We start from the raw sequence: 15,888 nt of genomic DNA, 5'->3' as shown, positions 1-15,888 counted from the left end.
ATTATTTCGCTACAATAGTTATGGAAACTGATTGTTTGTTGTAACTATGTATTTACAACATGTATTACCATAGATTTAGAAACCACATAAAAATATCATTTATCATTGCTTAGAATGGCCAAACCACAGAACATGCTAGTTCTATTACTAGTATATCTCCAATAGGTTATGGGCCCAGCAAGCTTCCACTACGCTCCAAATTGTTGGTCTTAGGTTCTAGATTTTTTTCCCTTATGCTGGGGTGTCAAACTTTCGATACCTTTACGGCCACACAAGAAAATCCTAGGTTCAATAATTTGGAGCGTAGTGGAAGTGTGCTGGGCCCGTAACCTATTAGAGATATACTTGAAATCGAACTAGGTTATTCTGTAACACCTTCATCTGTAGGCAGTCAAAGCGTTTCATCACACCGAACGTTTCTATGACTCGTAAAATATTGGATCTTTCAGATAAAGATCGAAGCACGTATACTGGTTTAATAACAGGGCATTGTCCGAGCCGTTATCATTTGAAGGTTATGAAAAAACGTACATATCATACAGACTCGGAACATCTGTTATGCCTAGTCCAGCACTTTTTATCAAAAGATATATAAGTTCTTCGAAAGGGGTCTACTGGAACCCTCTGAAATCTGGAGAACAAATCCCAGTACGGTTGTGCGCTTCATACGAAGTATAATACCGGACTGGACTAATGCTATTGGTCATACTGTAACGACCACTTCCAAAAGTGATACGTTATCCTGACTTAGCAAGATTAAAAGAGGGGGAATATGTCACAAAATATCAAAAAATTGGTCGCAGTGACGAAAATACTCAACACGGAAAAAGGCTTTGCTTTGCTTTTACCTAATTGAAATACTGATTCATGTTTTGACTAGATAACTTTGTTTATTAGATTTTCTACTATGTTTATAAAATTTTACCTCTGAAATATTTTTTCTTCTTTGTTTTTTTGATTTGATGATATTTTATTGTACTTAATTCTGTAACTTTTCAACTTTCTCTCAACTCTCTAACTTTCTAACTTTATAACTTGTTGACTTTTTATTTGTTCAATTTTTGGAATTGAATACTCGACTACTTTTTTATGTTTTTGAATGTGTTACTTCCTTGTTTTGAAACTCCAAGATACAACACATCGCTACAATAGTTATAGAAACCGATTGTTCATTGTAACTAAGTATTTACAACATGTATTGCTATGTATTTTTTAAACCACGTTAGGATACAATTCATCACTGCTTAGAATGGCCCAACCACAGAACAAGCTAGTCCTATTTCTTGTATATCTCTAATGAGTTATGGGGCCAGCACGCTTTCATTGTGCTCAAAATTAGCGGTCTTAAGTTCTAGATTTTTTACCTGTCCTGTGGCGTCAAACTCCCGAAACTCATACGGCCACACAAGAAAAAGCTTAGGTCCAATAATTGGGAGGCCCATAACCTATTAGAGATATACTCGAAATCGAACAAGTTCATTCTGTGGTTGGGCAGAGAATGATCTGTTCTAAGCGATGAAAAATTATATCCCAATGTGATTTTCCATTTCAGATTTTTGAACTTTTAGGCTTTTGAACTTTCAGATATTTATATTTCCAGATTTTTCAGCTGGTTCACTTTTTTACAATTTAGCTGTTGAATTTTTCAATTCACCTTTTTAACTTCGAAGCTTTTTCAAAATTCAGAGCTTTAACATTTCCACTTTCAAATTTCTAGTTTTTCATTTTTCCACCCTTTTCTATTCTGCTTTTTGAACTTAGTAACTTTTGATCTATTCACTCTTTATCCTTTAGGCGGCGTTTGTGAATTACGTAACCTCATAGGGGGGAAGAGGGTATGCTTGAACGTTACGATTTACTACGCAGGGGAGGGGGATGTGAGTTCAGCGTTACAAAAAATCTTCAACCCAAAAAATTGGGTTTTTGTATTACGTAATTTATGGATGTCGCCTTAGACCCATCAAATAGTTTATTTTGCATTGTTCTACTCTTAACATTTTTTTTCTTTTTTTTCACATATTTACTTTTTAATTTTTATTTTTGTTCACTTTAACTTTTTCAACTTTTCAACAATTTCTTTTTTGAATTTCTAAATTTTGAATTCAATCCTTCTTTTATGTTTTAACTTATTTTTTTGTCATCTTAATTGTTTTCAATTGTTTTTTCATTCATTTTTTCATTTTTAAAGTTTCCTCTCTTTACTGTCTCTTCGACCTCTTTTAAACTTTTTACTATTTTCAACTCCTCTCTTCGACTTTTTAGAAGAAAAAAAAACTTAATTTTTTTCAATTTAAAGTTAAACATTTAATTGAATTTCATGCTTTATTTTAATTTTTTTTAGTTCAAAGTTTTTTTGTTTTAAATTTTTGATTATGTTAACCCTTGAATTTTCCTTCTTTTTGACTTAATTTTTCAATTATTATTTTTTTAATTTTCAACTTCTTAAAGTCTTGTCTTTCATCTTTTCAATATTTGAATTTTTGTTTGAATTTTTTCCCACTTACCTCTCTATCTTATTTGTTTTGATTTTATAATTAAATGGGTACCGTTTTAAATTTTTATTTTTTTTTCAACTTTTCTCAACTTGCTAATTTTACACAATGTTGAATTTGTATCAAATTTTAAGACTTTCAAAATGTTCAACTTTACGAATCAAGATATACTCACTATCTTTTTACTTTTTCCCTTTTTGATTTTTCAACTGTTAAACTGTTCGACTTAATACTCTACTGATTCTTTTACCCTTTTAATTTGTTCACTTTTTGGCCTTAATGACTTTTTAATTCCTGACCTTTTAACTTATCAACTGTTTTTCGCTTCGACTTAATAATTTTGTGACTTTTGAACTTTTGTACATTTACTGTTTTTGTTCTCTTGACTTTTTATCCTATTAGCTTCAACTTCCTCTTTTGAATCCTTTTTTCTTTATTTTTTTTATTTTGAAAAATTCCCTTTTCAATGTTTTTTGTCTTTAACTTTTTAAGTTTTTATGTTTCAACATATTGAAATATTAACTTTTTCCCTTCTTACCTTATCAATTCCTTATTATTTATATATCAGTTTTCGAACGTTTTACCTTTTTATCTATTTTAATTTTTGAACTTGTTGACTTTTTAACTGTTTGAGTTATTGAATTTAAAAAATTCTTACCATTTAACCTTGAAACTTATTGAGTCATTCTATGCTACTTTCCAAATCGATTCCGATCGACCATTTTCGATTTGACTGAAACTTTCAACAGTTGTTCCTTCTTGATAATAAGGTCATTTTATGATATCCGCTGTTTATGTTGGCTCTCTACTGCTGGCTTTCCCTAAAATGTTACCGATAGATAAAATTTTCTATATTAGTAAAACGGCTTGTTTGATTAAAATTGTGTCCTCAGCAAAGTTGTGGGTAATAACACTGCGGTTTAACAAAAAATATATACAATGTAAAAAAAAAATTTCCCCTGTGCCAACATTTTCAGAATTGTCACCAAATATTAAATATTTATTTATTTTATTATTTTCCAATTTACTTTTTTTGTAAGGTTTTGAATATTTGAATAACATTTCCACTTCCCAACTTTCAAGCTTTTTATCTTTTTCACTCTTTTCCTTTTCCGTTTTTCAAATGTTCTACTTTTAACTTGATCAAATATTTATTTTATGTTGTTTTACTCTTTCTACTTTTTGACAAAATAATAATTTGTCATGTTAATTAACTTAAAGTTCTCTTTTCATTTTTAAACTGTTCTCTCTTTTCTTTCTTTCTTAACTCTTTTAAACTTTTTATTATTTTAAGAGGTGAGCTTCGACATTTTAACTTGAACGATTTAAATTTCTTCATCTTTTTATCTTATTGTTTTTTGATAAATTGATAAAAAAGAATGCTAACATAAAGTTCAAAAAAGTCAAAACAGTTATATCTATATAAGTCTATCTATGTTAATAAATATATAAAAATATTCAATAGTTGAATATTCCATTGAATGTTACTTTCAATTTCCCAACTTAAATAATTTTTAACTTTTTCATTTTTAAATTTTATGTGGTTTTAATCTGTTAACTCTTGAATGTTACAACTTACGGACTAATTTTTTAAATTTTCATTTGATTGTTAACTTTTAAGCTTTTTTGTTTTTTCATCCGTCTAATATCTCAGTTTTATTATAAATTTCCACAGACTTACCTCTTGATCTTAATATGTTTCAATTTTTCCAATTGAATAGTTAACTTTATAATATCTTTTTTTACTCCTCTTTACTTGTTAACTTTGTGCAATGTTGAATTTTTATATAATTTTTCAACTTTCCAAATTTTCAACTTTATGATTTCTTGACTCGTTATCATTTTACTGTTTCCCTTTTTCAATTTTTCATCTGTTGAACTGTTCGGCATAAAACTCTTCTGATTCTCGACCTTTAAACTTTTCACGCTGTTTACTTTTTGGCCTGAAAAGTTTTTATTGTTTTAACTCATAAACAATTTATTGCTTTGGTTTGATGACTTTTTTTAAACTTTCTTACATTTGCTGTTTTTGTTTTTTTTTTGCCTTTTTATATGTATAACTTCAACTTCATCTTTTGAGATTTTGTAGTTTACTTTTTAAATATTTCACTCTTCATGTTTTTTCCTTTTTTTACTTTTCCAATTTTAATTTACAATATATTAAAATAATAACTTTTCAACTTCTCAACTTATCAACTCTCTACATTTACATATTTCAATTTTCGAACTTGCTACTTTCTTAACTTTTTAACTTAAATTTTTATTCCGTTATTTTTTTTGCGCAGCTTGTTACACTTTTAACTTTATAATTTCGTTACTTGGGACCTTTTTTCCATCTTCAATTTTCCTATCCCCTGATCACGTAACCATTTTGACTGTTTTTGTTTATTTATAAATACCAAACTTTTTAAGTTTCTTAAAGCTGTCTTTTAATATTTTCTGTTTCCAATTGTTAAGTTTTTCATTGTATTATATTCGAACTTTCAACTTTCAAACCGTTTCTCTTTTCAAAACCAATAGAGTTTAGAATAGTTTTCAATTTCAGAGAGATCTAGATTTTCAACTTTTTATTTTTCACTCAACTTTTTAACTTTATTTGTGATATCATAACTTTCTTAATTTTCAATTATTCAACTCTTCAACTTATAAACTAATGTTTTACTAAATTTTTAGAATTTTCTTTTTTTTTGGTCTTTTTACTTTTTGCTGTTGGATCGTCATAACTTTTAATGCCACTTTTCTATCATTTCAGTATGTTTTTATGAATGAAGTTTGTATAGAGTGTCGTAAATCTGGTGATAGCTCCAAACTTTTCACTTGATTTGTCTGCTCATTTCGTCATAAAATACTTACGACAATGGTGCTCGGTCAACCATTTTGTTTCTTTTGCTGACAGTATCGCTCATCAGTACTCAAGGATAAAATATCAAACTTTCGATACACAAGTTTTTGTTTTCACTTCAAAACAAACTTCGTAATTAATACACCTCCCCTCTGCCAAAGTTGTTGACCTTTCTCAATAATTGTTTTGCAAAACTTTGCCAACCGATCGGAACCATTATTTTGTTGCGCATGTTTTGCAAATCGGAATTCTACCGAAATTATCGGTACCAGGTTTTGTTTGGTTAATGCGTCTGTTAGATAAATATCCTATAAATCTAGACATATTTTTTCCATCCTTTTACCGTGTTTATTCGACAAGATCCATTAGCGGGTTTGGTGTCAATATAGGCGTTTAATAACAGTGGATTGAATTTCAAATTGTTTGAGCTAGTGGTAAAAAAAAACTTACATTTTCCTGGATCAGTTTGAGTGCGGCAGACGAGCGTGGATCCTCTGAGGTCATAATGAAGCGAATCATGGTTTGGCGGATCAGCGGCTGGATGCTGGAGTTCACGGTTGAGAAGTCCAAGATGATGGCCGATCCGGCCACGGTTACGATAAACAGAAACACTTGGGTGCCGATAAACTGAAATAAAAGCGGAGAAAATATTATCGGATTATTTTCACGCTCCAGAAGCATTGTTCACTCTTTCGTTTCACCAACATTGACCGCATACGTTCACCGAAGATAGGCTATTGAAAATCGGCAATGCAAACCATATTTAAATTAGCCTCCATAATTTTTCATCTAGGAATTTTGCTCTCCCATTCAGTTCGATATCCTTTTCAGAAATGGATCGCTTTTGAAGAACGCTTTCTGCCCATTCAGGTCGGTATAAAGTATTCATCGAACCATTATCCCGAAAACTAATTCAATTCACCTGAGCTGCCAGCTGCGGTTCTGTTCGGTTGTGGCTGCCTGCCGTTTTCCTTCTACCGGGAGGCTAACCACAAAAGCCAAGCAGGTATAACAGAAACCACTCGTCTCCATCGGTGCCCGTGGAAATTCAATTTGACCCCTTCGGATGTGATCTCCCAGCTGCTGCAGTTCTCCGATATTGGTTCTGCCGAAGCGTCCCAGCGCTGCACCGATTTTTGCCATACTTAAGAGTGTAATCAACTGGCGCTAGGCAGAAAAAAAAACCGGGAAAAGTCGATTCAAGCGAGGATATTTACTGAAAGGCAAAGTGCACTCAAGGATCGGGCGCGCCAGTCCCAACCGACCGAAGAGGCCCACACAACTGCAAATGTGCCGGATTTTTGTTCCACCTGGCCGGAGGAGAAGTGCAACGAACGTTCGTTATTCAGCATTTCCATCTCCATCATTATCGATGACGGGCGGCGGCTTGAGAATGCATACAGGTAGCAGCTGCAGGACGGCATGAGAGAAAAGGGTGGATCCGGTGGGTGAGTGATCGAACGCATCGCTGTCGAGCTTTTCCCCCGGTTGCTGAAGTGCTCGACTGGAAATGGATAGCCACGCATCAGCAGCGTACTCCAATCGGGATGCTCTCCGGAGTGAATGGAAAGGATTTTTTTTTTCAATAATGCAGAAAAAACTACGTTTTGTTGCCATTTGGCTTCTGGTGCTCTCGAGAACGGCTCATTGAACGGTCGAATGAAGCCATCGACCATTCGACTGTCTGCTGTGGGGTGGTGGTGTACGGAGGATAAAACCAGAATCGGATTTGGAAGCTCATAACCGTGCATAGGATTCTGCCAGATGGTTTCGTTTTTGGATCCATAATGTTTGGATGAATTTTAAATAATAATAAGAATCTCGGAATTTAGTTGTTTTAAATACCTGTTTTGTACCTCAATGCTCTGATGTTTATTTTCAATTTCAGGCTCAAGTTCGATCACTTTCCAACAATATCGACAACCTCTTTTTGGAACTTGAAACCTTTGCGGCCCCATTCCACGGCTGTCTGGAAGCTGCCAACGTGAATCGACCAGACAGAACAAAAAGCATGACTGGAGGGAGAAAATATGTGTTTAAATATGGATTCATTGGAATTTCAATCAAAACATTTTTGATTTTAGCTACCAGCAATACTAGCAATCTTTAACGTTAACAGCTGTGCCGCATGACAACCGAAAACATTAGAAGAAGTATCCCTCGTTTCGGCGAAGGAAATGTCTTAAACAGCCCCAAGCTGATGCTGCGGACGTCTCAGCCAGCAGTTCCCAGATCGTCAATCGTTGGTAAAAATCGGAACTGGGCCACCTGGTCTGACGATGAGCAAAGAAATAGGTGTCCGGGAAATTATGTTGCTTCCGTCGGATGAGCCAGAGCGCAATGCACCATGGGGAATTACGCTCTTTCATCACTAACGGCACCGGCAGCTTCCCACGTGCAGAATTTTCCTCCGTGCTCACCTGTGCGCTTGCCATTTGCTGACCGCCGTCAGCAGCCAACAGCCGCAAACGAGTGCCAAACCATTGCCGTCTTGGCCGGATGTTATGAAAACCAATTTCCGTGATGTGATTGGAATTTTTTTTGCGATCATTTTTCACCACGTCGTTAGTGATGTACAAATTTCTGCACTCCCTAAGACATACCGCAGCAGAGCAGCGATGGATGGTCCCTCGCCCGGCGGCGTCGTGTCGTGGCGAAAAAGGCGATGGGCACTTGGAAATCTCGCACCGATTTCCGGTTCATTCGGACGACAACGAGCCACCGTGTTTGCCAAGGTTTTGATTTAAATCAGTGCGCTCGACTGTCGTCGCTTTCGAGAGCACTGGATGCTGCTGGTCCATTAGCTAGACACCGACTGGGGTAGAAGAGTGAGAGAGAGAGAGGGGGGGGGATAAATTGCAGCTGATTCCTTCTGTTTGCGGAAATCCGACGAACACGGAGAGTTTTTCTGCTATTTATCAGCTGGTGGTACCACGACAGCCGCTTTGGACGGGTGGAAGATAATTATGGCACTCAACTTTAAACGAGGGATGAATTTTTGCCAAATGCAGCTGTTTGCAAGCAGCTGCTCCCTTGGTTTTGCGATATGGGTGGAGGGGGAATAGTTTTCCACTTCGCAGCGCGGTAAACTATGACTCAACGATTGCGGACAGGTCAATAAGTTGTGGAAATTATTTTCCTGTTGACATTCGCATACGAACGATCATCGCTGGTGTAGCTTTCGGTTGGGTTGTTTGCGACATGATGTGCATAAATGAAAAATAATTAATCATCATATCCATTACTGGGGTAAAATATGACATGAATATGAGAAATTATCTTTGCGAATCTGACAGCAACTGCTGTGGACATGAGTTTTGTGTTGGCAGCTAACGTCTGTGAAACAAAAAACACAGTTTGATTCTTCTGTTTCCAAACATCCATGAATGTTCTGAGTCAATAATTTAGATAGTTTCAAAGTCGTCAACCATTTTTCAAGATTGATTCTTTACAGGATTTTGAATCATCAAAACAAAACAAATAATGCTAGAGATTCAATCAATATCACTAAAAAAACAACAAAATTATAAAAATGAGAACCTTGCTAAAATTTGTGAAATGTTGGAATCGAGTTTTAAACACTGAAACTCCCTTCAGCATTGCATGGCCGTTCGCATTCCATGCGGACAGAAAAATCGTCATTTTTGTAATGCGATGTTGTGATAAAACAAATTAAAGATCTGTAGAAGTGAAAAATTTGACAAGCAAAAAAGCGTAAATTTTCGCTAGCGAAACTGCCGTGAAAATCAAATGTGGAACACACAGGTATTTCCTCAGCCTGCAAATTACAGTTTATGCGAAGCAAAATTCATAACGCATCAACTGTATGGAAAGCATAATGCACTTATTGCACATACTGAGTGGAAACAAGGAACATGGAACTGTAGAACGCTGAACATCCCGGGTGGCGACAGGATCCTACTGGATCAGTTGGAACCCCGTCACTTCGGCATCGTAGCGCTGCAGGAACTTTGTCGGAAAGGAGAAACTGTACGGAGGATGTGTGGCCGCAGGGCCCAGTACTACCAGAGCGGCGGCACAACAAATGAAATTGTGTTGGGCAAGATGCAAAGTCGTGTGATCAAGTAGCAGGCGATCAGCGACAGGATGTGTGTATTGAGAATTAAAGGCCGGTTCTACAATTACTCCATCATCAATGTGCACTGCCCGCATGAAGGAAAACCCGATGGCGAAAAGAAAGCCTTCTACGCGCAGCTGGAGGACGTCTACGACAGCTGCTCGCAGCGGGACATCAAGATCGTCATCGGGGATATGAACGCTCAAATCGGAAGGGAAGACTTGTATAAACCGGTGATCGGACACGAAAGTCTGCACACCGAAATGAGCAACAACGGCCAAAGATGTGTCAACTTTGCAGCTTCCCGAGGAATGATAGTCCGAAGTACATTTTTCCCCCGCAAGGACATCCACAAAGCCACTTGGAAATCACCTGACCAACAAACAACGAACCAAATTGACTATGTGCTCATCGAAGGACGATTTTTCTCAGAAATCACCAACATTCGCACCTACCGAGGTGCGGACATTGACTCGGACCACTACTTAGTAGTGGTTTGTATGCGCTTAAAACTGTCGACTGTCTACCAGTCACGACAGAGCCGATCCCCGCGGCTCAACATCAAGCAGCTACGGGACCCGCAAGCTGCCGAAGTCTACGCACAACAGCTTGAAGCGGCACTACCCACGGCAGAGGAGCTCGGCGCAGCTTCTCTCGAGGATGTTTGGACCATGATCCGCACGGCCATTAGGGAATCCGCGACAACGACACTAGGAAAAGAGGCGCCGAGTGGCAGAAACGATTGGTATGATGGAGAATGCCAGGCAGCGGTGTCAGAGAATAACCGGACCTGGGTAATTACCAAAGGGTAAGGACGAGAGAGAACCTGGTCAAATACAGACGGGCAAGGAACGACATGACCACGATCCTGAGACGTAAATAGCGCCAGCAAGAGGATCGTGACCATGAAGAGCTAGAAGAGCTGTTCACTGCTAATGAGACGCGAAAGTTCTACGAAAAGGTTAACCAATCCCGTAAAGGCTATGTGCCGCGAGCCGCCTTTTGCAAGGATATGGAAGGTAACCTCATCACGAACGACAGCGAGGTGGTCGACAGGTGGATGCAGCACTTCGTTGAACATCTGAATGACGATGCAACAAACAGAAGCGGAACTGGAACGGACCTGGGAGTGCCAGCAGTAGATGACCGGGTATTAGCCCCCGATCTTCACGAAATTCAGCGGGAGATTGGGAGGCTGAAGAACAACAAACCCACCGGCAAAGTCGGCCTGCCAGGCGAGCTCTACAAACATGGTAAAGTAACGCTTGCTAGAGCACTACACTGGGTTATTTCCAAGATCTGGGAAGAGGAAAAACTGCCGGAAGAGTGGATGGAGGGAGTCGTCTGCCCCATCTATAAGAAGGGCGACAAGCTAAAGTGCTGCAATTATCGTGGCATTACGCTTGTAAACGCTGCATATAAAATACTCTCCCAAGTTCTATTCCAACGTCTAACACCTTTAACAAGGAGGTTCGTGGGGCAGTACCAGGCGGGTTTCATGAGAGCCCGCGCCACCACGGACCATTTTTTTTTTTGAATCCGACAGATTTTGCAAAAATGTCGTGAGTAGAACGTGTCCACGCATCACATTTTTATCGACTTCAAGGCAGCCTATGATACAGTTGATCGAGAACAGCTATGGCAGATCATGCACGAGAACGAGAATATCTCCCCGGATAAACTGACGCGGCTGATCAAGGCTACCATGAACCGTGTGATGTGTTAAGTGCGTGTCCCGGGGATGCTCTCGAGTCCCTTCAAGACATGCCGAGGGTTGAGACAAGGTGATGGACTCTCTTGTTTGATTTTTAACATCGCCCTCGAAGGTGTTTTACGAAGAGCGGGCATCGACACGAGTGGTACGATTTTTACGAAACGGGTTCAGCTTTACGGCTTCGCTGATGACTTCGACATAATAGCACGAAACTTTGCGACGGTGGAGGAAACCTACACCAGACTGAAAGCGGAAGCTAAGCGCATTGGACTGCTGATCAATGCGTCGAAAACTAAGTATATGAAGGGAAGAGACTCCTAGGGGAACAATGTCAGCCTCCCACCTCGGATCACCGTAGACGGCGAAGAGCTTGAGGTGGTGGACGAGTTCGTGTACTTAGGATCGCTGGTGACCGCTGACAACAACACCAGCAACGAGATCCGGAGACGTATTCAAGCGGGAAATCGTGCCTACTTTGCACTTCGTAAGACAATGAGATCCAATCGAGTGCGCCGCCGTACAAAGTTGAAACTTACAAAACACTAGTTAGACCGGTAGTCCTCTATGGGCTAGAGACGACAATACTGCTCCCAGAGGACCTCAACGCCCTTGGAGTTTTCGAACGGAAGGTGCTGCGAACCATCTACGGTGGAGTACTGAAGACGGATAATGGCGTAGGCGCATGAACGATGAGCTGCACGCGCTGCTAGGAGAGACCCCCATTGCACATCTGATCAAAGTTAACAGATTGCGATGGGCCGGACACGTCGCAAGGATGCCGGACGACAACCCGGTTAAAACGAGCCTCTTCAGTAACCCCTCCGGCACCAGAAACAGAGGAGCACAGCGTACACGATGGCTTGATCAGATTGAAAGTGACCTACGAGTGATAAGACGCCTGGGAGCATGGCGTCATACAGCCCAGAACCGAGTTGAATGGAGACGACTTCTTGATACAGCACGAGTCACCCCGGCTCTAGCCTGCTAGTCTGTCTGTCTGTCTGCACATAGACATGATTCAAATCCAAATGTGTATCATTACTACACGGCAAGGCAAATCGTCATGCGCCGTTATCCACGTTCACTACAACCAGAGCCTCAGGCCTCTGCCAAGCTGAATGCCAAGCTGAATGCCAACGTGAGCGAACGGGCGAAATTCTTGCCGTAGGTCAATTAACAGCCGTGAGTAAAGCTGTTCATTAACCTGCGGCAAAAATCTCGCCAGATCACTCTGCAACGCACTAGCTTGACGAGAGCAGCAAATCGTGCTGAAATATTTCTCCAGAGAGATAGCAAACTGGTGTGATCTTTTTCACACGAAAAGACAATACGCTTAAACACAACAGAGATCACTGCAAAACGTGCTTTTACTGTGAGAGAAACATATACCCAGGTAGGAAAGTAAACAACGGTGTTTACTATGCATCTCGAAACTGAAAAAAAAAATCCAGCCGTACGTCACGCATGTTTGCTCTTTGAGTTATATCGAATTGATCTCAGCAGTGTATTCTGCGCGGCGTTCTGCTACGTATTCTCTCAAGAGTGATACACCACTCGTCTCTCGCTCTGCTGTGGTGTAAGCAGAATTGACACAATTATACCTAAATTTTTTTTTCGACAAAATCAGTTTCTCTGTAATTTTTTGAACATATCCAATGTCTTCTGTTATTAATAATGATTCTATGTTGTTTTTTAATGATCGGTTCTTGAAAATGAATCGATCAGGTGATGTCTCAATAAACTTAAAAGTACCTCAATTATCAGCAACCAATGCTGGTTACACTGCATCAACGAGGGCAGTCTCCTGTAAAACGTTACCAACACCACTACAAATCATTATAACGATACCTACACCGATGAAATCGTTCTAAGCTAAGTGGTTCGGAGCTGTCAAATACATTTAAAATACGCTAGAGCATCAAATGCGTTATGCTCAACGCACATGCGTTGTACTGGTTTCAAAATAGATCATTAAATGCTCTGTAAAAGCTCATAAATGGTCTGGTTACTCACACTCCAACTTTTGCGTGTTGCTTTAATGATAGTGGGTGGTCCAGCAACACGCCAAGATCTCTGACTTCATTGCATCGTTCAAGCACCTGATCATCTACGACGTAGTTGTAGAGAATTGAACTTTTAAGTCGTCGATATGAGATCACGCAACACTTCGACACGCTCAGTTTTTCAGAAGTTTGACTCACACCAATAAACGAAGCTTCTACAGCTCTCTGTAATCGGTTTCATTTCGTATGATAAAGAAGATTTTGAAATCGTCAGCATAAATGAGTATTCGCAAGAATTATCGTTACATCATTGAAAAATAATACAAACAACAGTGGGCCCAAATTACTCCTTTGAGGCACGCCATAGGATGGCATAAAACTGCCAGATACTTTGGATCCGACTGGTCACGTAAATCTGTCTGTTCTATTGGGAATTACTAGACAGTGTAGCTTAGCAAGAAGAAGGTTTACCACGAAGGTATCAAACGCGACCCTAATGTCGGTGTATATGGCGTCAACCCAACAAATACAGATTAGTCGAAATATTTCATAACAACTCTAAAAGGCAGAAGTTGAAAGGAGAATAACTCCATATTTATAAAAAGTCAGCGAAGAATAACAAAAATAATTTTAAATTCAGCCCCAAACCACCTAGACCAAAAAAGCCATATATAAAAAGATTCGCATCAAAATTCAACAGAAAAGGAAAAAGTAGAAATCGTTTTCACATTTTGTTGCAAATGGTTCCGAAGTTGGAAGAGATAAAAATAAAAATGGCAAAAAACATTAATAACTGCTCTTCAAACCAGCAAAGTAATCCATGTTGCAAAGCAACAAAATATACTAAAAAATCCACTCTAAAACGTTTTAAAGCTTAGCAAAAAAGAACTGAAAAGAGGTTCCAAAATACAGAAAGGGCCAAAATTAAAATAAAAAGGTTTTAATATAGCTGAGAACTGCTCTAAGAAACCAAATAAGAGAACAAAAACAAAAAAGTAAGATAAAGAAGATGGAAGATGAAACTATGAAATCTTTTGTACAAGCTATAGAATATTGAGAAAAAAAAAACCCACTCACTCACAATGCAAAAACACGCTCTAAGGCCGCGCATACAACAAAACCTAAATTAATCCACCTAGCGGTCGGACCCAGCCTTTCTCATTCAAACTTTTATTTGTTTAAATAGATTCACATGAACGCTTCAATCTAATAAATGTATATTCACTCTTTAGGCTCTAAAATATTGATGTTGTAATCTTATGCATATGCAGTCCGGTCTGTCTGTCTGTCTGATCCATATAGGCTCGAAAACTACCGAACCGATCGACGTGAAAATTTGTATGTAGGGATTTTTGATGCCGATAAAGGTTCCTATGATAGTTTGAGACCCCTCCCTCTTCTGGAAGGGAGGGGTCCCATACAAATGAAACATAAATTTCTGCACAACTCAAGAACAAACCAAGCAAATGAAACCGAATTTGGCATGTGGATGTTTTAAGGGGTAATAAAAATGTCCATAATAGTAGGACGCCCCTCTCTTTTCTGGTAGGGTGGGGTTTCATACAAATGAAACACAAATTTCTGCACATCTCAAGAACTAATCAACAAAATGGAACCAAATTTGGCAGGTAAATGTTTTTAGTAGTAAAAAATATGTCCATAATATTTTGACACCCCTCCTTTTTTTGAAAGGAAGGGGTGCCATACAAATTAAACACAAATTTCTGCACATCTCGAGAACTAACCGAGTAAAGGGAACCAAATTTGGCATGTGAATGTTTTTAGGGGTAACAAATTTGTTCCATAATCGACCTCAGGCAACATTTTGGATTGTAAGATTGCAACTTCCGGTTTCTGGAAAACAGCCAAAAATGGCCGATTTCCACCCAATATAATAATATCCGGATCTAGAATGATACAAAGGAGCTAAAATCGATCGAAATTGTCTTCAAATGCCATCATGAAATTCAAAATGGCGACTACCGGTTTCGGAAAAACAGCGGCGAACGACCAAATATCACCCAATATGGGTATTTCCGAAAAGCCACAAATCGACTTCAGACAACATTTTGAATTGTAAGATGGCAACTTCCGGTTTCTGGAAAACGGCCTGAAATGGACGATTCCCATTAAATATGAGTATCTCCGGAATCAGAAAGATGGACAGAAGCTAAAATTGATCACAGACACAATCTTGAATTTTAACATGGCGACTTCCGGTGTCTGGCAAATAGCCGGAAATGACCAAATACCATTCAACATGAATGTTTTCGGAACCAAAGTTACGCCCAGATGACAGAATTTAATTTTACAGGCAAAATGACGACTTTCGGTTTCTAAAAAACAGCCCAAAGTGACCAAATACCACCCAATATGAGAATCTCCGGAGCCAGAATGTTGCAAGAAGCTAAAAATTGACCTCAGACACCATTATCAATTGTAGGATGGCAACTTCTGATTTCTGGAAAACAGCCAAAGATGGCCGATTCCCGTCTAACATGAGTATCTCCGGATCTAGAATGATACACAGCAGCTGGAATCGACCAAAGACCCCATTTTGGATTCTAGGTTAACGACTTCCGGTTCCTGGGAAACAGCCGGAAATGATCGAATAACACCCAATGTGGGTGTTTCTTCAACCAGAATAACTTTCAGGGGCCAGAAATTATCTTAAATACCATTTTGAAATCCAAGATGGCGAACACCGGTTTGTGAAAAACAGCTTAAAATAAACAAATACTATCCAATATGAGTATTTC

The 15,888-nt window shown here is 38.7% G+C and overlaps 1 protein-coding gene across 1 annotated transcript in view; it reads right to left on the bottom strand.

The window, feature by feature from the left end:
* Nucleotides 1–15,888, bottom strand: part of LOC129724601 (tetraspanin-2A) — a 137,129-nt gene that overhangs the window by 29,208 nt on the left and 92,033 nt on the right. Inside the window, exon 3 of the mRNA XM_055679604.1 lies at nt 5,785–5,961. Coding sequence (XP_055535579.1) covers nt 5,785–5,961 — 177 coding nt within the window. The remainder of the gene's footprint in view (nt 1–5,784; nt 5,962–15,888) is intronic.

The sequence above is a fragment of the Wyeomyia smithii genome, chromosome 2 (assembly GCF_029784165.1).
Source record: "Wyeomyia smithii strain HCP4-BCI-WySm-NY-G18 chromosome 2, ASM2978416v1, whole genome shotgun sequence".
Classification (NCBI taxonomy): domain Eukaryota; kingdom Metazoa; phylum Arthropoda; class Insecta; order Diptera; family Culicidae; genus Wyeomyia; species Wyeomyia smithii.
This window is presented reverse-complemented; position numbering and strand designations above follow the sequence as displayed.